The 24,475-nt window shown below is 35.7% G+C and overlaps 1 protein-coding gene across 1 annotated transcript in view; it reads left to right on the top strand.

Moving 5' to 3' along the window:
* The first annotated feature begins 1,061 nt into the window (after positions 1 to 1,061).
* The window catches only part of TMPRSS11A (transmembrane serine protease 11A), a 54,345-nt gene continuing 30,931 nt past the window's right edge, over positions 1,062 to 24,475 (top strand). The window contains exons 1-3 of the mRNA XM_049789850.1: positions 1,062 to 1,099; positions 2,248 to 2,369; positions 2,984 to 3,102. Of these exons, the coding sequence (XP_049645807.1) occupies positions 1,062 to 1,099; positions 2,248 to 2,369; positions 2,984 to 3,102 (279 nt within the window). The remainder of the gene's footprint in view (positions 1,100 to 2,247; positions 2,370 to 2,983; positions 3,103 to 24,475) is intronic.

Here is a 24,475-nt window from a genome sequence, read left to right as displayed (position 1 = left end):
CACTGGACACACAGCTGAAAACTGGCAATCTCGGGAGGAGAAACTGAGCCAAGTCACCACTCTGCTGAAACTACACCTGATACATCCACAATTTCCACTTTGTCAATGGCCCTTCTTCACCTTTCCTCTATGGCTCTCTGCAGAGATACCAATCTGACAAAAATTTCTGATGTGCCTGTATTTGCTTTTTTTCTTTATTTAAATATCTTGATTACAAATATGATTGTGATTAGGTTTCAGTCATGTAAAGAACACCCCCCTTCACCAGTGCAGCATCCCCACCACCAGTGTCCCAAATCTCTCTCCAACCCATCCCTCCCCCACCTGTACTCTAGACAGGTTTTCCAGTTCCCTCATTCATTCATTATGATCATACATGATTATGGTAGTTCTCAATGTAGTTATTTCTATAACTGCACTCACCATTCTTTGTGGTGAGCTTCATGAAATGAGCTTGAAGTTCCAGTCCTCCTCTCATTGTCTCTGAGGATTGTTGCAAAAATGACTTTTATTTTTCTTAAAACTGATAGATGCGTGAGACTATTCTGCATCTCTCTCTCTCTCCCTCTGACTTATTTCACTCAGCATAATAGACTCCATGTACATCCATGTATAGGAAAATTTCATGACTTCATCTCTCCTGACGGCTGCATAATATTCCATTGTGTATATGTACCACAGTTTCTTTAGCCATTCGTCTGTTGAAGGGCACCTTGGTTGTACATGAAAAAATGCTCCTCATCACTGATCATCAGGGAGATGCAAATCAAAACAATGATGAGATACCATCTCACATTACAGAGATTGGCACACATCACAAAGAATGAGAACAATCAGTGCTGGCGGGGATGTGGAGAGAAAGGAACTCTTATTCACTGCTGGTGGGAGTGGCGTCTAGTCCAACCTCTATGAAAAGTGATATGGAGATTCCTCCAAAAACTGGAAATTTAGCTCCCATTTGTCCCAGTTATTCCACTCCTAGGGATATACCCTAGGAACACAAGAATACAATACTAAAACCCCTTCCTCACACCTATATTTATTGCAGCACTATTCACGATATGCCTGTATTTGGCAGATATCAACAGGACTTTTTGAAGTGAGAGTGAGCACACTCCCATCTTTTCATACATTGGAAGCCTTGACAGCTGAAACCATGCCCCACAAAAGCTGCAGTATCAGCGATACTTCTTGGAATTCCTGGTCCACTCCATTTTTATTTAATACTGTCATCCTTGTTGGAGCACACAACTTTGGATGTGCATATATAAGTATTTTTTATATATACATATATATTTCCACCTAATGTTCAGAAACAAATGAAGTAACAGAATAATCAAGTAGCAGTAGAGCTTACTAAACTGTCGGATAAAGACTTAATTGTGACACCAGATTCAACCATCAACCCACCAGTTTAATATCATCCAGTCAAGTATTTCCAGAAGTATTCCTCATTATTCTGCACCCATGCTCTACCAGAACTACTGACTGTGACCTCTACCAAAAAAGTAATAATATGATAAAATATTGTAGTAAAAGCTGACAAGCAAATAGAGTGAAAGTGCTAACAATTGATAATATGGCATGATGTTAGGGCATTTTATATTATTGTTTCTGAATTTTGTTCTTAATTTTTTTAAATTAAGAATTAAAATAGTAGATTATGATGCTGGGGTGATAATACAGTGGGTTGGGTGCTAGTTGTGCAGGACTGGCCTGCTTTTGATCTTTAGCACCTCATATGGTCTCCTGTACATTCCAGCCAGGAGGCACTGCTCAATACAGAACCAAGTATAGCCCAAGAAAATGTAACTCATATAACAAAATTTAAACCACTATGTGAATTCTAAAAGGATAGAGCAGAGCCAGGTATAGCTCAAGAAAAGGTAAATAATATAACAAACTTTAAACTACTATGTAAACTTTAAAGGCTAAACACTCATTTTATTAGTTCTTCGGAAGGCATCTTATCATATGTGATTTTTCAACCATATTGCTGAGATATGGCCAGAACATCACAGAGAGACTCAAGTACTTCTAGAGATGGAAATCAGGAGCAGATTTCTCCTGATTTACAGATTACAAGTTGCTAATCTTTATAGTATCTCTCATGTCAAGACGACACTGCCCAAAGTGAAAACAAATGTCTTCTTGCTGTACAAGAAGTAACTTGTTTCTATTCATGTAGAACCAGCAAAATCATGATGATTACACATGAGTATCAATGGTTAATTTTTCTGTTTTCAGAGGAAGAAGATTTGGTACCCGAAGTAGAGACTTGAAACCATGGATGCTTGCTCTTCTCATTTTGTTTATACTGACAGTGATGGCTGTGACTATTGGTCTTCTGGTTCATTTCTTAGATTCAGGTAGGTAAAGTTACGAAAATCAGTTTTATTTCATATTTAAATAAAGTTCAGTTGTATATATGCAAATGTAATTTGATTTTAAATATTACTCTTATCTGTCAATATACACATTCAGAATATTTTAAACTTGTGTACTTATTTTATGACTAAATTATTTCTAAATGTTTATTACATACAATAATTTTTCTAGGCTATGAACATATTGCTTTAAAAATAAAAATAATTTTTATCATATTAGAATCTTTAGATGTTGCTGCTTTAGAGTCATATTGCCAAGTTAATATTTGGATAAGTTTCTTATTAGGGTGAAGCATAAATGCCTCTCTACCTCAGTTTTCTCATTGAATAAATGGGCATTGTGTCTATCTTGGAGAGCTGACATGGAGCTCAGATAAATTGGTACATCGAAAATGTTCAGAATAATATTTGATATATGGTAGGTATTCGATAAACACAGATACTATTACTAGCATGCAATTTTAATGACTATTTTATTGTATTGTGAAACTAAATTAGACTCAGATATATTCAAGACTATGACTGCATAATAGCTGCACTATAGATAGGTCTTTGATACTTCTAAAAGACTTAGTTTCCTTTTTATCTCACCACAGGTGAAAAAACAGAATATTATCATGGAAGCTTTAAAATTTCACATCTTCAAATTAATAGTCATTCTAGACAAAATAACACATACCAACTTAAGGACTTACGGGAGATAAGTGAAAACTTGGTAAGTTAGATATTTTTCTATGGTAGAATAATGTACTCAGAAGAAATTTTATCATTTTTCTCAATATTTCTAAAACGTTCCTTTTCAAAATACCTACATCTGAATAATCTTATATAGGTTATGAAGGTCCCACTTATATAGTTATATATAACCATATAGTTATATAGTTATGTAGGTCCCACTTCAAAGCTGCTAAAACATTGTCTAATGGTAAGGGTAAGTGAAGAAAGAGGAGAAATGGTGTCAGCAAGTTTGACAAATAATATAAACCTAAGAGCCAGATACTAGCACTTTGTCCACCTAACATTTACCAAATAAAAATTGCAAACAATATTAAGAGTGGGTATTTGTCATATCACACATATTTTTATAAATATGTATTAATATTTAAAATGTTTAATTCTGTGGATAAAAGAGCTGACTATAATGCTAATTTTATTTCATGAATATATATTAAATATAAAATATATGAGTTATAATATTTAAGTAAAATTAATGTATAAGGGAGCAGATTACTTCTACTTATATCTTCTATAATTCTCGTAGGGTATGTTAAATTAGTGATATATAGTTAAAGAGTGTAAAAAATTGTAATTGCGTTTAGAAGGTCCTTATTTTGGAAAAAAAAAAACAACAACAACACTACAGTTTCATTAAGACTAATCAGGACTCCCCAGAAAAGGTAAAAGTAAATTCAGTCATATAATAGTTTGCTCAGGATGTCTGAAAATGTTCACTATAAACTAACTTCAAGTTTTCTTATCTATGTACTAACATAGACAGAGTTAATTTTAAGGGAGAAATGGCAGGTGCAGTAGTTTGTTTTAGTCAAAATATACTTTTACCCAAAACAGTTTATCTTTGCTTTAAATAATTTTTGTTAGCCTTTATTACCATCTTATATTTGATATGTGTATACTCAACTGAAACATAATAACGAATGTGAATATACGGTTTAAATACTGTACGTTTTTTATTTCACTAACGCGTCTATATTTCTTTTTTCTTTTTTTTTTTTTTTTTTTTGGTTTTCTGGGCCACACCCGTTTGATGCTCAGGGGTTACTCCTGGCTAAGCGCTCAGAAATTGCCCCTGGCTTGGGGGGACCATATGGGACTCTGGGGGATCGGACCGCAGTCCTTCCTTGGCTAGCGCTCGCAAGGCAGACACCTTACCTCTAGTGCTACCTCGCCGGCCAGGCGTCTATATTTCTTATTATATTAAAGTCTCAGACTACCAAAATCCATATTAATTAACACTTGGAGTTTAATGTATATCCGTTCATTCTTTTATAATCATAATACCTAATAAAATAGAGATTGCTATTATTTTGAGATTAAAAAATCAACCTGGACTCACACATCAATAATTTATTTCTCTAGCTCTGTGTAACTCCACATAATATATTCAAAGTAAAAAAACTTAATATAAGTTTAAAAGATACAGTAACTTTTTGTTTGGTTTTTGGGTCACATCCAGCAGCGCACAGGGGTTACTTCTGGCTCTAATCTCAGAAATCGCTCCTGGCAGGATCAGGCGACCATATGGGATGCCGGAATTTGAACCACTGTCTTCTGCATGCAAGGCAAATACCCTATCTCCATGCTAACTCTCCGGCCCTTATCTCTCAGTTTTAAGTTTTATACTTTTTCAAAACTCAAGTCTATTTTTAAATATGCATTTATGTGACTGTGTATCTAATTTATTAGCATTGAGTGCTATATAATTACTCATAATGCATATCAACCACACTTTACCTTATCTGTCATTTTAAGAAATTTTAGACTTAATCCTTTTAGTATTCCCTTCTAGATCCATGAAGTCTCTTAGAGAAGCAGCCTTACTAATCACTGAATTATCATACCCTTAAATTGATTAATTTGATTTGGATCATTCAGTATGTATGAATCAATATGTACTTCTATCTACAGTACTTTGACATCCTAGGAACTAAATGTTTTTGTAAAAATAGGCATTATATAGCTTCAAACTTATGCCTAACTAATAGAAATTATGGTATATCTTATTTGTGATTGCATAATTTCCTATTTATTAAAATGTTGGTACATCATTATATAAACTGTTAGACTGTTAGGCTTTCTATAAACTGACTGCATATATTCTTTGGTCATTATTATTTTTTTGTTTTGGTTATTGGTCCACATGCAGTGATGCTTAGGTTTTATTTCTGTCTCTGCACTCACGAGTCATCCAGATGGCGTTTAGGGACCAATTAAATGCCAGAGATAGAATCAAGGTCATGCAAGCACTTTACCTACTATACCATGTCTCTGACTTCTCAATTTTCTATTAGTGTTTTGTTTTTTTTTTTTAGTAACATTGAGCTTCAGCAGTTTGCGGTTTGTAGATAATGAACTTATGGAGTTTGTCTCTATGTAACCGTTATGTTGGACCATGCTATATACTTCATGAAACAGAAATTTATTAAAGTTGTTCTCATCCTCTTTTCAAATTTGTTTGTGGTGTGGCAGGAGAGATAGCACAGAGGCAAGGTGTTTGCCTTGCACACAGCTGACCCAGGACAGACCTGGGTTTGATCCCTAGCCAGGATCGATTTCTGAGAGCATAGCCAGGTGTAATACCTGAGCATTACCAGGTGTGGCCCAAAAGCAAACAAAAATGTTGTTTTTGGACCATACCTGGAAGCAAGTGCCTTCTCTTCTATACTATCTTTCTGGCACCTTAATCATTTGCTTTCTCCTATAGTTCTATTTTTAAGCATTTAAGCCATTTTGATAAATTTTGTAAATTGCAAAACTTTTATGACATTTTCTTTTATTAACTTAGTATTTTACTTTTTACTTTAATGTCTTAATTTTTATCCATTTTGGGGTCAACTACCAGGAGTTACAGCTTTTATTTTCTATATGTTAGTCAGATTTTTCAGGTTCACTAATCAATCTTTCCTTTAAACATATAGTTTAGCCATTCAGCATTTTTGTATTTCTTGATACCTGAATATTTCAGGAAAGGAAATATGATCTAATAGGATCTATCACCTCAAACTGCTTACAAATCTTTTTGGAAGAATAGATAAGTACACATGAAACTGAACAGCAGAACAGGAGATAATTAATAATTAAATCTTAAGTGGAAGACAATAAGTACACAGGAACTTCAAGGAAAAGAAAGCTTAAGGGAGGTTTCTATGGTCAGGAAGGAATTTATATTATTTTAACCTTGTTTAAACAAGACAAGTATCCCTTTGTCTCCACTCCCCTTACCAAGATACTTTTACAAGAATTACAGGAAGGGTTCATGCATCATCCTGAGTCACTCCTGTTTATTGTTGCTAAATCCCAGTGAATAAAGCAATATTTTTCTCTACCTTCTATGGGTATTCATTAGATAACCAACAAGAAGTTGCAGGTCCTGTTCTTCCTGGTAATTTGATATTTACTGATTTGAATGGAAACACAGTTGAAAAGTAAATTAGTTCATGCTAAAATACTGCTAGAAACCATCCAGTTTCCCTGCTATAGTGGCTAATAGCATAGCCATAGCTTACTACTCTATATTTCATAGAATATTGTCGAACCAAAGATAATAACAAATGATATTACAAAATAAGTCACATTATTGTCATCAAAATTATCCTTATCTATATTATTATTTTGCTTTGACTATTGAGGGAGTTCTTCATTTAAACAGAAATTTTACAAATTTTATAAAAAATTTTAAATTATAAGACTACAAATATGAAAGATAAACTAAATAACATCAGTGATGTATATAGAGTTTATTGTATTGGAAGTGGAATTCTAACAAAGTACCTTATGTGTATTATTTTAGTTGTCAAGAGTAATGTTTTGAGAAAAGTCCAATTTCTCTCACAGTTTTATAGGAGAGAAAATTGAAGTAAAAATTATTCACAATGTAGTTTGCTGCATATTAAAGATCATTTAGTTACCGCATGATAGGTTAATGATTTTATATTTCCTATTATTCATAAAATTCTGTCATGTGGTAGAAGTCTTCTTGATTGGCTTTGATGTGAGTTTACTTCCATCTGCCATCCCACAAATTGCAATAATACTACAAATAATGATCCTTTATATGCTACTCTTTCTTCTATGTTAAGTCTAAATTATCAAACACTATCTTCCTTGTAGAAAAAAAATTTGAGATTGTTTCAAAAAATAAGGAAAAAAATAGGGAACAAAGAAAAGGAACACTTGTCCTGTGTCTGACAGTTTTAAGTATTATAATCTTTATATCCAGGAACACCAAAGATAACTAGATCCTAAAATAAAAATTTTCAAAACCGCAAGTCTAACATAGAAAGAATTACATGCAGCTAACATCTGCATGTAGGGTTATGACCCTTTAAGTGGAGAACATCACGTTTGAAAGCTTTGAAAAAATAAGTATAGCTTATTTGAGATGTTTAATATTCAAGTCTCACTCATCTGTGGCTTTTAAGAAAAATAAAAGATATTATTATAATAGCCCAGAGATGATAGAAATGAGGGCTGGAAGGACGGGCTCACCACAAAGAGTGGTGAATGCAGTTAGAAAATAACTACACTAACAACTATTATGACAATGTTAATAAGTGAGAGAAGTATAAAACTCTGCTCCAAGAAATAAGAGAGGACACGCAGAAATGGAAGAACATACCCTGCTCATGGATTGGCAGTATTAATATCATTAAAATGGCAATATTCCCCAAAGCATTGTACAGATTTCATGCGATCCCTCTAAAGATACCCATGACATTCTTCAAAAAAGTGGATCAGGCACTTTTGAAATTCATTTGGAACAATAAACACCCTAGAATAGCTAAAGCAATCATTGGGAAAAAGAATATGGGAGGAATTACTTTCCCGAACTTTAAACTGTACTACAAAGCAATAGTATCAAAACAGCATGGTATTGGAATAAAGGCAGACCCTCAGATCAGTGAAATAGGCTTGAATACTCAGAGAATGTTCCCCAGACATACAATCACCTAATTTTTGATAAAGGAGCAAGAAATCCTAAATGGAGTAAAGAAAGCCTCTTCAACAAGTGGTGTTGGGACCACTGGCTAGCCACTTGCAAAAAATTGAACTTAGACCCCCCCCCCCCGCTAACATCATGTACGAATGTTAAATCCAAATGGATTAAAGACCTTACTATCAGACCCAAAACCATAAGATATATAGAACAACACGTAGGTAAAACACTCCAGGTCCAGGACATTGAGACTAAAGGCATCTTCAAGGAGGAAACTCCACTTTCCAAGCAAGTGAAAGCAGAGATTAACAGATGGGAATATATTAAACTGAGAAGCTTCTGCACCTCAAAAGAAATAGCGCCCAGGATACAAGAGCCTCCCATTGAGTGGGAGAAACTATTCACCCAATACCCACCAGACATGGGGCTAATCTCCAAAATATACAAGACACTGACAGAACTTAACAAGAAAAAAAACATCTAATCCCATCAAAAAAAAAAAATGGGGAGAAGAAATGGACAGACACTTTGACAAAGAAATACAAATGGCCAAAAGACACATGAAAAATTGCTCCACATCACTAATCATCAGGGAGATGCAAATCAAAACAACTATGAGGTACCACCTCACACCCCCAGAGATTGGCACACATTACAAAGAATGTTGGCAGGGATATGGAGAGAAAGAAACTCTTATCCACTGCTGGTGGGAATGCCATCTAGTTCAACCTTTATGGAAAGCAATATGGAGATTCCTCCAAAAACTAGAAATTGAGCTCCCATATGATCCAGCTATACGACTCCTAGAAATATAGCCTAGGAACACAAGAATACAATACAAAAATCCCTTCCTTACACCTATATTCATTGCAGCACTATTTACCATAGCAAGACTCTGGAAACAGCCAAGATACCCTTCAACAGATGAATGGCTAAAGAAACTGTGGTACATATACACAATGGAATATTATGCAGCTGTCAGGAGAAATAAAGTCATAAAATTTTCCTATACATGGATGTACATGAATCTATTATGCTGAGTGAAATAAGTCAGAGAGAGAAAGAGAAAGACGCAGAATGGTCTCACTCATCTATGGGTTTTAAGAAAAATGAAAGACATTTTTGCAATAATAATTTTCAGACACAAAAGAGAAAAGAGCTGGAAGTTACAGCTCACCTCATGAAGCTCACCACAAACAGGGATGAGTTTAGTTAGAGAAATAACTACATTTTGAACTATCCTAATAATGAGAATGTACAAGGAAATAGAAAGCCTGTCTAGAGCTAGAGTACAGGCAAGAGTTGGGTGGGGAGGAGGGAGATTTAGGACATTGGTGATGGGAATGTTGCACTGGTGATGGGTGGTGTTCTTTACATGACTGAAACCCAACGCAATCATGTATATGTAATAAAGTTGTTTAAATAAAAAATGTATCAAAAAATGCCTGTCTTGAATACAGGCAGGGGTTCAAGAGGAAGGAGACGGGGGTGGGGTCTTTCATGATAGGAATGTAGCACTGGTGAAGGGGGGTGTTCTTTTTATGACTGAAACCAACTACTATCATGCTTGTAATCATGGTGCTTAAAGATATTAGCAAAAATATGATGTTTTTCTTTCCCTTTTCCCTTTATTTTCTTAAACTGATATTTATAGTCTCTAGAAGGACTCTTCCCGTTTTTTGCTTGTTTGAATTTTTGCCGCCCTTTTTTTCTTTTTTACCTTCAAACAGAACCACATAACTTGAACCATCTTGTTCTACCTCACAAATTAAAGGGGAAATAGTGTAGGGCACCAAGACCAAACAGTCGTATGAACATTGAGTAGAAATACAAAATGATCAGACTTGAACACCAAATCCAAAGCCAACTAAAACAGAATCGATACTAGCAGCCTGAAGGCCAAACAAGGGGCGATATGGGATGCATGCTGGGAACAGAGGTGGAGGGAGGACAACATTGGTGATGGGAATGTCCCTGCTTCAATGTCACTATGTACCTGAAACACTACTGTGAATGATTTGTAACCCACTTTGGTCAAAATAAAAAATATTAATAAAAATAAAATAAAAAAGAAATAAAATTGCATTCTAAAGGGGAAAAAATAAAGATAGTGAATGGGGCCAGAGTGGTGGCACAAGCCGTAAGGCATCTGCCTTGCACACTTTAGCCTAGGAAGGACCGATGTTCGATTCCCTGGCGTCCTATATGATCCCCCAAGCCAGGAGTGATTTCTGAGAGCAGAGCCAGGAGTAACCCCAGAGCGTTACTGGATGTGGCCCAAATAAAAAAAATTAAAGATATTTAATATTCAGATTAAAAGTATTAGGTTAGAATGTGGCTTAGTTCTTACACAGGACTTCAGACTTTTGTTCCTTTGTGACTAAAGGGGAAAGGAAGGGAAGGGGAGGGGCGGGGAAAGAAAACAGAAGTGGAGAAGATGGGAAGGGGCGGGGTAGGGGACAGAAAGGAGATGGGAAGGAAAAGAAAAGTGGGAGGGAACAGAAGAGAAAAGTTGTATGTGTGCTAAATTTGAAGTCAGCACTGTGAGCTCATAAATTCTGAAGCTGGACATCCCTGTTTTAAATTCTAGTTCTGTGTCACCTTGGGCAAGTACTTCCTCATCTTATAACAATATTAGTCACCCCAGAGACAGTTGATCTAAAGAGCAAATGAGTTCACAAACAATGGAGTTTGTAATTGACACACAAGTGCCAGGAAACTGAGATAAAAGAATTCCTACTATAATAATAATTACAATTTCAAAAATTACAATTATAAATTCAAAAGAATTAAATTATCTCAAAACGATGAGAACTTTTTTTCTCCAGAAAGATTATCCAGAGCTCATTAAAATCTCTTGAAGAACTTTAACAATAAATGCAAGCCACTTGACATATAAATTATCAATTTTTTTCTTTTCTTTTTCTTTTTTTTTTGTTTTTGGGCCACCCCCGGCGTTGCTCCGGGGTTACTCCTGGCTGTCTGCTCAGAAATAGCTCCTGGCAGGCACAGGAGACCATATGGGACACCGTGATTCGAACCAACCTTCTTTGATTCTGGATCGGCTGCTTGCAAGGCAAACGCCGCTGTGCTATCTCTCCGGGCCCTAAATTATCAATTTTTTTCTTTTCATAAATATATGGGGCTAGAGAGAAAGAATAGGGTTTAAGGCATAGGCCTTCCATATGCCTAAACCAGGTGTATGTATGCCTAGAACTACATGGTCACTGGAACATCACAAAGCAGCAATTAGAGACCTCAAAGACACCTTAAAAGTGACCCAGATATTTTTTCTTTGCCTGGTCTGTATTGTGAATTGGGGGACCAAAAAAAGTGACCCAGATTATTCCCAGTATTGCAAGAGCCAAGTAGCACTAAAGGATATAGCAGTGCAGCAACCTTAGGGTGTTTCATTAAGTCACCCGTCACTCAGCCAAGCACGCCTTGTCATTTTATTCCACCTATCTTAGACTTAAGTAAAAAAGGATTCAAAGTAGTGAGAGTCAAGACTGTACTAAATCAGTAAAAGCTGTTTTAACTATTAAGCATGTTTTATTTGGGTTTCTGAATATAGCCTGTATTTCCTTTTGGCTTAAAGTATTTGTTGTAAAGAATGAAGTATGGTGATTATTTTGTATTTCCACTTTGCTATGCTGGGTTGGCTTTATCCTGAATATATTTAACAAGTACTTAGAAATATAGCTTTAGTACACAGTTGCCAATTTTAGTATACAATTGCCATAAGCCAGATATCTCATCAGTACAATGATCCATTATTTTCATGTCTGCCTTTTAATTCCACATTTCTTTTCTTCTACTATTCTGAATGTAGCTCCTAGAAAACAAAATATAGACATACTTTGGCTTCTAGGAAAATTTTGTATTATAATTGAAAATTTTTAAGTTTGCAAAAGCGTCAGATTAAAATAAAATTGCTCATTTTGAAAGTGCCCTTCTTACAAGCCAGAGGTTTGGTGTTTTAAAAAGTTCATTGTGAATAAATAATGTAAATTTTATTTGAAATAAAAGCATTATAACATTATGAAAAAACAAAATGGATAATATTGTAAATATGTTCAATATATTATATGAGTAACTTTGATAGTTTTCTTGCACATGCAAAAGTGTATTAACTAGGTTTCTACAAATTGATCTGCTGCTTTTTCTTTGAAATTTAAAAGACTAAGTTTTATTTTTATTTTTAGTATTATCTTTATTTAAGCACCTTGATTATAAACATTATTATAGTTGGGTTTCAGTCATAAATAGAAAACCCCCCTTTATGAGTGAAACATTCCCATCACCAATGTCCCCAATCTCCCTCCTCCCCTTACCCCAACCTGTATTTGAGACATGAATTCTACTTCTCTCATTCATTAACATTGTCACCATAGCTGTTAGTGTAGTTATTTCTCTAACTGCATTTACCATTCTTGTAGTGAGCTTTATATCATGAGCAGGTCCTTCCAGCTCTCAGCTCTATTATCTCTGAGCATTATTACAATAATGTCTTTAATTTTTTCTTAAAGCCCATAGATGAGAGAGACTATTCTGTGTTTCTCTCCCTCTGACTTATTTCACTCATCATAATAGACACCACGTAGGTCCAAGTATAGGAAAATTTCATGACTTCATCTCTCCTGACTGCTGTTAATTTTCCATTGTATATATGTACCACTGTTTCCATAGCCATTCATTTGTTAAAGGGCATATTAGTTGTTTCCAGAGTCTGGCTATTATAAATATTGCTGCAATGAATATAGATGTGTGGAAAGGCTTTTGAAGTGAATCAAACACTCCTGAAATTCATTTGGAACAATAAACATCTGATAATAGTTAGAACAATGCTTGGGAAAAGAAATATGAGAGGCATCACTTTCCCCAACTTTAAATTGTATTACAAAGCTATAGTCATTAAAACATCATGGTACTGAAATTAAGATAGACCCTCAGATCAGTGGAATAGACTTGAGTATTCAGAGAATGTTCCCCAGACATACAATCAATTAACTTTTGATAAAGGGGCAATAAATGCAAAACGGAGCAAGAAAAGCCTCTTCAACAAGTGGTGTTGGCACAATTGATCAGGTACTTGTAAATAGTAAACTCAGACCTCCACCTAACACCATGCACAAAGGTCAATGAAAAAGTATAATTTTTAAATAAGGTTCATCATTATATTTAAAAATATATATGTATGTGGTGCATATTTTTATTGCTGCAGTGAGCACTGGATATCTTATTTGATTCCTCTTTTTGAACTGTTGTGATGCTTCACCTTCTTCTTTTCCCCTTTGTCCCTCAAACCAAGAATGAGAGCCTCTAGAATGACTCTGCGCATAGTCGGCATAGTCGATTTTTACTCCATTATATTACCTTTCTCTTCCTCAAACAAAACCACATAACTTGAACTTTCTAGCCCCGCCTCCCAATTAGAGGGGGCAGTAATGGAGGCACCAAGACCAAACAGCTATAAGACCACTAAGTAACAAACTAGATACAGAAGGGACCACGCATTCTAGCAGCCCCTGGGGAGGGAGAGTGGAGGATATGGGAGGCAGGCTGGGAGTGAATGTGGGAGGACAGTTCGGTGGTGGGAATTCCCCTGATTCAATGTAAATATGTACCTGGAATATTACTGTGAATGATATGTAAGCCACTATAATTAAAATAAAAATTATATATAAAATATATATATATGCTTCATATCTATGTGTTGTAGATTATGAACACTGACTGTCCCCATTCAACTAGTTTGAAGTTTAGTCGAATGGAAAATATATTTGCATAAAAACTGAATAAAAATTAAACAAAAATAAAAAAGTATAAGAGGAATCAAGATAGTAGAAAAGATTAGTTTGAAATTCAAAATTTATCCCTTTAAAATATCTGAAATATACCTTGAAGAAATGCTGATATACTGAAAAGCAGAGCTAGTAGAATGGGAGGAATGCCATAGACAATAATAATAATAATCCGCAAAGAACAAATTGTTGGCAAAAACAAGTTAAGCTTAGAAATATTATGACCAAGTCTGAAAGGCTCATGTCGTATTGAAGATCAATGAGTGTTGATCAATGAGAGTGAACACCTTATATGTATGACTTTGTAATTCAATGTCACCAAATAAAGTCTGTTCTATTTTCTATTTTTACTTTGAAATAAGATCTTAGCATCTCCTTCAGGGAAAGGACCCTGGCTGGCTAGGCTGGGGGTCTTGTTGGCAGTAGGATTAAAAAGTGTTAAAAACTTTATTCCAGTTGTGTGGTCTCATCCTTCTACTCTGGAACCCTACAATAGACTCAGAAACATAGACAAGAATTATATGCAATAATAAAATATGAAAGTAGAGAGACAAAAACAGAGAAAGTTTGGATAAAATTTATCATAAGTAGGGCTCCCTGTGTGTGACACCAGGCGGGGAAAATCCACGAAAGTACACCGGCCCAGTGGGGCCCAACTGTGAAAAACTGTGAGTGTGACCTGTATATGTCTGTCTACTGTCCTCTTGCGTGAAACTCTTGCGAGTGGGGCAAAAAGAGGCTCCAGCGGAGCACGGCCGCTCCGCTTCGCTGCGCAGCCGTGCACTCTTTCTAAGGAAAGAACACCATTGCAACAAGAAGGAAAAATCACACTAAGAACGGCGCTATATCACAGAAGCAAACATTTCTCTCCGGACTGTCTTCTCTGTTGCATGCTCGGGCCTAAGATTTGACCCAGTGTGAGGCTTCATCCACGGAGGACTCCCCTCCCTTAGAGGCAAGTCAGCCCATCCAGAAAGGGAGGAGCCAGAGGAGTGTGCTGCCTGCATCATATAGACAATGAATACCACCACAACACGTAGAAAAACCCACAATACAAGTGTGACAATGGGGAAACAACGCAGGCCAGCATCAGACATAGAGAATGAAGATGACAATTCTGATGACCAGATGATGACCAACCAACTAATCAACCTCTCAGATAAGGACTTTAGACTAACAATATGGAAGGTGCTCAACAGACTCCAAGAAACCATGGATCGAGTTGAACAGAACACTAATAAGAACCAAGAAAATATGAAGACAGAAATCACAAAACTCCAAACTGAAATAACATGTCAACTAACAGGACTGAAAAAGTCAGTAAACGAAGTGAATGACAAAATGGATAAGCTCTGGGACAGGGTATCAGAAGCTGAGAATAGACTTGGTGCTGTGGAAGATGAGATACATAACAATTCCATACAGCAGGAGAGATTGGACAAAAAACTTAAAGCAAATGAGCAGACAATGGAAAAATTAGTCAAAGAATGGGAACAGATGAAATAAGATCTTAGAAAAATACAACTCAAATAGGCAATAGATGTGATTTCTTTTAAATTTGATTTTTTAAATTTATGGATATGCTTATTTTGCTTTTATTTACATAATTGAAGTTATGTAAAAATTTTACATTAAATTAATTATGTGAAATTGATCACCTTGCATTGATAATATTTTTTATTTCATCTTATGTTTAATACTTTTTTATTTAGGCACCTTGGTTTACTACATTTTCTTATACTGTGTCCATTTTAAATTTCCAGACATTCAACGTTCCAACACCAACTCTACAGCCATTATTAATTCTGTTCCTTATTGTCATCAGATCCCCAGCTTCACCTTAATCTCTATTTATATATATTTAGTGTACATGTATATATTTATATATTTATTTATACATATTTATATAGATTATTTTATATATACTTAGTTATATACATATTCCAAGAGGATACCTCCACAAAACTAACGATTCCAAGTACCCAACCTTTGTTCATATTTTCTTACATTTGCCTTTTCTTACTCCTATCCACTCACTTTATTTCTCTCTATTCTTAGCCTTTTATCTTTTTGTTTGTTTGTTTGTTTGGGGCCACATCTATCAGAGCTCAGAGGTTATTCCTTGCAGACTTGGGGGGATGCCAGGATAAAACCCAGATTTCCAGTGTGCAAGGCAAATGCCCTACCGCAGTGCTATTGCCCAGATCCCTTATTCTTTTATTATTGTAATTTAGAACCAAGAGCTTTGCTTTCTTTTTGCCATAATACTGACATTTTATATTTATTTATTTTTGATACTATTTAATTGAGAAACTGGGTTTTAAAATACTGTTACTAACTCCTCTCATAAATTCATTGTCCCAAACCCACACCCATAATAATGCCTACTTCCCTCCACCAGTGTCTCAAGGGTCATTCCCAGCCACTTCTCCCATGTAATCTCAGTTCTATAGACAAAACTCAGTTTCAATGATTTTGACTGTTTTGCTTTGGGTATTTTGGGAGGGAAAGTGGGGGGTTTGGACCACACCCGGTGACTCTCAGGGGTTACTACTGTCTATGTGCTCAGAAATTGCTCCTGGCTTGGGGGATTGAACCCAATGTGGTCCATCCTAGGTTAGCATGTGGAAGACAAACACCCTACTCCCTGCACCACATATCTGGCCCTGAATTTGACTATTTGTTATTTCCTTTCTATGTTTATTTATATCCCATATATGAAAGAATGTTTTTAATTTATTATGGAGGTGGTGACATCTATGCATATGTAGATGAATAAAACTAAATTCTTGAAATTCTACAAAATTTTAAGTTAATGTTAAGTTGAATAAAAAAAATTTTCAAATGTTGTATATCATTTTATAGGTATATTAATTTAAAAATTAAGAGTGTGAATAATTCTATGCTACTTTTAAAATTAATCTGAAATAAATAAGTTCTTTGGGGGGTGAGCCACACACAGCATGCCAGGGGTTACTCCTGGCTCTGTCCTCAGAAATGACTTCTGGCTCAGGGGACCAGGGTTCAGGGATGGCAGGATCGAACCTGCATTCGTCCTGGGTCAGCCATGTGCAAGGCAAATGCCCTACTGCTGTGCTACCACTCTGGCCCCTGAAATAGATTAATTCTACAATTATAAAATTAGTAAGTTAGAGAAAAAGAATTGAGAAAAACATAAAGGGAAATCCAAACAGAACAGTAAAGGTATAAATGTATATTTGCTACTAAAAATAAATATTAGCTTTATGTTATAAAAGATCATATTATTGATAGTGCTTAAGTATCTGCATTAGTAAGAATTTATAATAAAAATCTTAGTGAATATCTAATCATCAGGGAGATGCAAATCAAAACAACTATGAGGTACCACCTCACATCACAGAGAATGGCACACATCACAAAGAATGAGAATAAACAGTATTGGCGGGATGTGGAGAGAAAGGAACTCTTATTCACTGCTGGTGGGAATGACGTTTAGTTCAACCTTTATGGAAAGCGATATGGAGATTCCTCCAAAAACTGGAAATTGAGCTCCCATACGATCCAGCTATACCACTCCTAGGAATATACCCTAGGAACACAAAAATACAGTACAAAAACCCCTTCCTTACACCTATATTCATTGCAGCACTATTTACCATAGCAAGATTCTGGAAACAACCAAGATGCCCTTCAACAGAGGAATGGCTAAAGTCATGAAATTTTCCTACACATGGATGTACACGGAATCTATTATGCTGAGTGAAATAAGTCAGAGAGAGAGAGAGAGAAAATGCAGAATTGTCTCACTCATCTATGGGTTTTAAAAAAAATGAAAGACATTCTTGCAATAATAATTTTCAGACATAAAAGAGAAAAGAGCTGGAAGTTACAGCTCACTTCAGGAAGCTCACCACAAAGAGTGTTGAGCTTAGTTAGAGAAATAACTACATTTTGAACTATCCTAATAATGAGAATGTATGAGGGAAATGGAAAGCCTGTCTAGAGTACAGGCGGGGGTCGAGTGGGGAGGAGGGAGATTTGGGACATTGGTGATGGGAACGTTGCACTGGTGAGGGGTGGTGTTCTTTACATGACTGAAACCCAAACACAATCATGTATGTAATCAAGGTGTTTAAATAAAATATATATATAAAAAAATCTTAGCGAATATAATAAAATCACCTGAATAGGAAAAATTCTAAATTCAACATAAAGAAAACATTAATTTACTATTGATAAGGTATAAAATTCCCTAGCAAGCTAAGAGTAAACAGATCTTTCTTAATCTAGTAGAAGGCAAGCATGAACACCTTGAGTCAATGTTACACTCAGTGGAAAAGTGCTGAGAAACTTGTCATGTCTTCCAAAGAAGCACTTTTAGTGCTTCTTGCAAAACTGGTTTCAAGACTATGAATATTCTAGTTGTTGCCTGCCCATGAAGCTCTGTATAAATATCCTTCAAATTTGAATGAAAATTTGCCTTGATTGAAATTCTTGGAGATGTATTTATTTCATCATTTTAGGTTGTTTTTTTTTGTTTTGTTTTGTTTTTTTGTGTTTTTTTTTTTTGTCTATTTGTGTTTGCTGTATCACACCATTCTCTTATGGCTCAGAGTATCGTTTTTACATATTTACTGTGGATTTTACTTTCCTTTGTATGTAAGCTCCTTTTTTAATATTACTTTTTTTCCCTCTTCCTTATCTTTGGATTTTGTCATTTGTTAAAATGTGCCTTGGAGGTTTTCTTTTCAGATTTCTCTCTCTCTCTCTCTCTCTCTCTCTCTCTCTCTCTCTCTCTCTCTCTCTCTCTCTCTCTCTCTCTCTCTCTCTCTCTCTCTCTCTCTTTTTTGGTTTTTGGGCCACACCTGGCAGTGCTCAGGGGTTACTCCTGGCTATCTGCTCAGAAATAGCTCCTGGCAGGCACAGGGGACCATATGGGATGCTGGGATTCAAACTAGCCACCTTTGGTCCTGGATCGGCTGCTTGCAAGGCAAACACCGCTGTGCTATCTCTCCGGCCCTCCAAGTTTCTCTTTTTTTAATAAATAAATAACTTCTTTAAATGAATCACCATGATATACACATTTACAAAGTTTTTCATGATTGAGTTTTAGTCATATAATGTATAACACCCTTCCTTCATGTTTTCTGCCCTGCATGTCCCCATATGCACTACCCCCTGCCCTCTCTCTTGCCTCTTTCTGTGGCAGACATTTTTCTTCTCTCTCTGCCTTTCTCTTTGTCCCTGTTTTTCTCTCTTTTTTATAATTTTAGACACTGTGCTTTGCAATATTACTGACGGGCTATCATTCATCTTACTTTGTCTCTTTTCAGCATCCAGTTCTTGTTCAGAATGAACATTTCCAACTATCATTGCCATAGTATATTTTTTTGTCCTAACTGTACTCCCCAGTATTTGTGACAAGCTTTCTACCATGGACTGGTCCTCCTGATCTTGTCACTATTATTTCTGAATATTAAATATTCAGTTTTCTTTTTTTCTGAAACAATTCAGGTCTCCTATGTCAGTGCCTACATACTTCAACTTAGCGACATTCTATTTCTCTTAACCTTATATCACAGTTCTTTGATGTGCTGTTTATTTTCTTTGAAATGTTTACTAGAGATCTACATCTCATCTTGGAATGCCATGATATACTTACTTTACTCTGCTGATAAGCCATTTTGTTCATTTTTTATGTCACCAACAATATTCTTTATTTTTGTCATTTGTGATTATAATTTTCTTATTTTTCTCCCGTAGTTTACTTATTTACTTACTTACTCCTGTAGTTTCTTTTGCTTTGCTGACTACCTGTATCATAGCTTTTTTAGCTTATTAAACATCTGCAATACAGTGTCACTAAAGTCACTATTGAGAGTTTATAGAATTGGTTAGTAATAGTAGAGCTTTCCATGTTATTATCTTCACACATTGAGCGTGGTGTGTTTCTATTTGTCTTAGCCATTGTATTTTCTGTGTTCCTACTGGATTGAAGATGACTCGTTATAGTAAATCATTATGGGAGTCTCTGAGGGATTAAGCTATATGCTAATTTTCTTCCCTTTCCCGTCTTCACCCAATGATAGAAGTATAAGTGTGACCTATGAAAAGTATGATGAGTGAAACTGTCAGTTCAGGAGGTAGGGCTGCGAAATGGCAGAGGTCAGAGAAATGTAGAGGCTAAGGGAGGGGAATCTGATTCTGGCTCCAGAAATGTCCAAGGTTGTAGTCAGGAGAAACAAGAGAAGATCAGGAGAAGTGGAGGTGGGCCTCTTTTAATGTGATTTTTAAAGGCATCTCTTGAACCAGACTTTCTGTGGTACTCAAAACAATGAATAAGAAAGCAAGTGGATATGCATATTCTTCATAGCATATATTTTGTTTCCTTTAGTTCTTAGTTACTCTCTGCTGTGAAATTGAAAGTCTTTGTTTTTTTGTTTCATTGACTAGTCTTTGGCAAAACTATCCAGAGTTTGTAGACTTGAAACACTCTGTAGGTGAAAACAGACTGCTGCAGAGGAGTCAGTGGGGAAGTATCTGACAGTGAAATCAGTGAATGGAGACGTGTGCTAACAGAGTTAGTTTGGGAATGTGAACTGAGCATTTGGGCGGGTCTGTTTGTTTGAATTTGACAGCCTCTCCCTAACTCTTTCATTAAACACCCAACTAACCTTCAATTGCCCTCTTAGAATTTAAGCTTAACCCAGTTCTGAGTAATTCAATACCATCAAAAATAGAGGTACTACCTTGAAAGGGGGTTCTTTTGATTATTGTTCAGAGACCAACTTCAACTCTACACATAAACCCAGATGGGAAGGAAAAGAAACTTACAAATCACTAATTAGGTTGTTGTATAAATAATAACAAATTTATCATAAATTTGCATAAACATTCAAAAATGATACCCTCAGAACCTTCTGGAAATTCAGAATGACAGCGTTTGGGGAATATTTTGGACAAGGATGGCCTTAATCTGACAAGCATATTAATCTTAGATTTTTCTAGTGTAGAGTTTCTTTAAGTTTTGTTATTTATAACCTTCTTTTTGTCTGAAAAATATTTTAGGTAATACTAGGAGTATAAAATGGGTTTATAAGAATCAGTGAGATCACCCAAAGGGGTGGAGTTCATGATCTTCATAAGGCAGGTTAGTATTGATCCCTGGTACCACATGAAACCCTGAGAAAAGACACAAGCCATCTCTGAGCATGGAATGGGGAATAGACTCTGAGTAGCAGTTAATGTAGTGCCCCAAACAAGTATATATTTATATTTAAGTAAAGAATCAAAAGAGTATATACACAGGTCAAATATTTGATGATAATAAACATCAAAAGTATGAACCTTGAATATTACTGTGAAATATTTGTAATTCACTTTGGCCACAATAAAAATTAATTTAAAAATAATATTTTATGGCCCGGAGAGATAGCATAGCGGCGTTTGCCTTGCAAGCAGCCAATCCAGGACCAAAGGTGGTTGGTTCGAATCCCGGTGTCCCATATGGTCCCCCGTGCCTGCCAGGAGCTATTTCTGAGCAGACAGCCAGGAGTAACCCCTGAGCACCACCGGGTGTGGCCAAAAAAACAAAACAAAAAGAAAAGTTCAAAAAAATAATATTTTAAAACAATTTTTCAAATCTTTTGTGACTTTATATGGGTTGTTGGCCAATAATTTAAGAAGCAACACTCTAGAAAGTTATTTCATATTCAACTTCATTCAGCCATAAAGTTGATGCTCTTGTGTTGTTGGATTTATCTCCACTGTAAATGATGTTAATGCGAGAACACTTTCAGGCAGTCTCTGTGCCCAGAATTTCTCAAATGATTTTCTTCACTCTATCTAGACAACCTAAGATTTTTACTTCTCATCCCAGACCTAATCAATGATGCTTTAAAGAGGCAGAGTCCAGGATTTTTAATTATAAAGTTGAAACATCCTTATTTCTACAATTACCAGTTTCTTCTACCTAGATTTTTTTCAACCCTTTTCTTTCTAAGCAACTAAAACATTCAATACTTGAATTGATGCTGGATTTACAAATTTTTCTTAGTAGGCATGTTGCCTGATGTGTGATATCAACCAGTCAGAAACCTAAAGGATGGCCAGAGAGATAGTACAGCAGGTAAGGCATTTGACTTGCATGCTGCTAATAACATTCAATCTTAGGCACTGTATATGGTACCCTTAGTCACATGAAGAGTGTCCCCTGAGCACCAAGCCAGGAGTAAGCCCTGAGTACTGATGGGGTAGCTTAACTATAGAAAAAGAAATAATGAAAATAAAGAAGAAAAGAGAAGAGGAAAGACTTAATGTGGTACTTCCACCAACAAGTTACAAATGAAAGAGGAATCACTTATGGGTAGAATTTCAGAAGATAATTGCTTTGAATTCTCAATTACCATCTGCTTTTTTCCTTCTTAATATTTATTATTCTCCCTAATATTTTTGTTTGCCTTTTTAATTTTCTCCAGATTAAAAGCAGTAAGGCTGACTGCAGAGTACAAGGAATAAAATTTCATAACAATGGCACTCTTTAGGCTGAACAGATGCCTTACACTGTGGGTAGGACTTTTGCCTTGCTCAGGACAGACCAGGTTTCAATCTCCAGCATCTCATATGGTCCCTCAAGCCTTTCAGGAGCAATTTCTCAGAGCAGTTCCAGAAGTAAACCCTGAGCAACACCGAATGTGGCACCAAAAAACAAAATTAAAACAAAACAAAACAAAAATACAACCTGTCACATTTATGGAAATATTTCTTCCAAAATAGTTTGACTAACTAACATATAAGCACAATAATAATGCACAGAATTTTTCCATATTATTTTGTATGTTTTTGGGTCACACCCAGCAGTGCTCAGGGCTTACTCCTGGCTCTATGTTCAGAAATCGCTCCTGACAGCCTCAGGGGACCATACAGGATGCTGGGATTTGAACCACAGTCCTACATGTAAGGCAAATGCCCCACCTTCATGCTATGTCTCCGGCCCCAATTTTTCCATATTTATATGAAAATAAAGGTAAAATTCTAATACTACTAATTTTTAGGTTTTAAATACTATCTATGATCTGTCATTTTATTTTTACTTAAAACACTGTGATTTACAAAGATACTCATAGTTGGTTTTAGACATAAATGTTTCAGGATCAGTCCCACCACCAGTCTCACCCTACCTCCACCAATATTCCCAGAGTTCATCCCATGTCATTACCCTGTACCAGCCTGTCATCAAAGCAGGCATCTTTTTAGTTTGATTGCTAGTTTGGGTCTTGTGATTTCATCATTATTGACTCTGGATGGATATTTAGTCCTGTTCCTTCTCCTGTCATTTTGTATGTCTCTTCTCTCCCCTATTTTTTCCTTCTCCTTACTATATTATGGTGCCTAGGGTATTCTCAACATTTAACTATTGTATTTGTTCATGAAATTATTCTAAATACCACCTTTAAGTTATGTCATCTTGTATTCATCTTTATTCTTCTGGATTATTTCATTTAATATAATACTTTCCAGTTCCATCCATGTTACAGTGAATTATATGATGGTGTCATTCCTTACAGCTATGTAATATTCCATTGTGTCTATGTACCACATCTTTATGATATACTTGTCTCTTGTTGGACATCTAGATTGATGTGACATCTAGGTTGATTTGATTCCAAATCTTAGCTATTGTACTGAGTGCTGTGATGAATAATGGTGTGCGTACATCTTCTGGATCAATGCTTTTTTTCCCCCTAAGGATACATTCCCAAAAGTAGGACTGATGAGTCAAAAGAAGTTCAATTCTGAGTTTACTGATAATTCTCCCTATCGTTTTCAATAGGGGTTGGACCAGGCAGCATTCTCACCATCGGTGGATGAAAGTTCCTTTTACGCCATATCCCTATCAACAGATTGTTAACAATATTTTTGATATGTGCCATTTTCCTTGGTGTAAGATGATATTTTCTTATTGTCTTATTTTGGATTTTCTAATGATAAGTGATGATGATGAGACCTTGAGATCAAACTGGAATTCATAATGCATATTAAAAAAACATAGGCAGAATAGTCCAAGACCTAGACCTTAAGGGAGTTTTCAATGATATGTTGCCAACAGCAGGATTAATGGTACTACATCAAACAAAAAACGTTTTATGTGGCAAAAGAAACATGCAAGCTGTAGCAATAGCATAGTGGGTAGGGCATTTGCCCAGTTTTGATCCCCTGCAGCCCATTTGGTCCCTGAGTCTGTCAGGAGTAATTTCTGAACTCAAAGACTAAAAAAAAAACCCTGAATACCACTAGTAGTGACCACCGCCAAAAATAAATAAAAACATCTTTTAAAAGCACAGGCTAAAACTAAAAGAAAGCTGAGCAGAAGAAAATATTTTTACTCATAACATCAGATAAAGGGTTGGTATCTAGGATATACAAACTACTCACAACTACTATACAAAACTACTCTGCAAAATCTTAAGACTTCATTAAAAAAAATGGGAGAATAAATACCCAGAAACCTCTCTTAGAAAGACCAGCAGGGACATGAAAAAATGCTCTTCATCAATCATTAGGGAAATCCAAATCAAGATAACAATGAGATATCTTTTATGTATTTGTAAACTTAGGAGTTTACAAGT

The sequence above is a fragment of the Suncus etruscus genome, chromosome 16, assembly GCF_024139225.1.
Source record: "Suncus etruscus isolate mSunEtr1 chromosome 16, mSunEtr1.pri.cur, whole genome shotgun sequence".
NCBI classification, from domain to species: Eukaryota; Metazoa; Chordata; class Mammalia; order Eulipotyphla; family Soricidae; genus Suncus; species Suncus etruscus.
The sequence above is the reverse complement of the archived record's forward strand: the minus strand, read 5'-3'. Positions and strand labels throughout refer to the sequence as shown.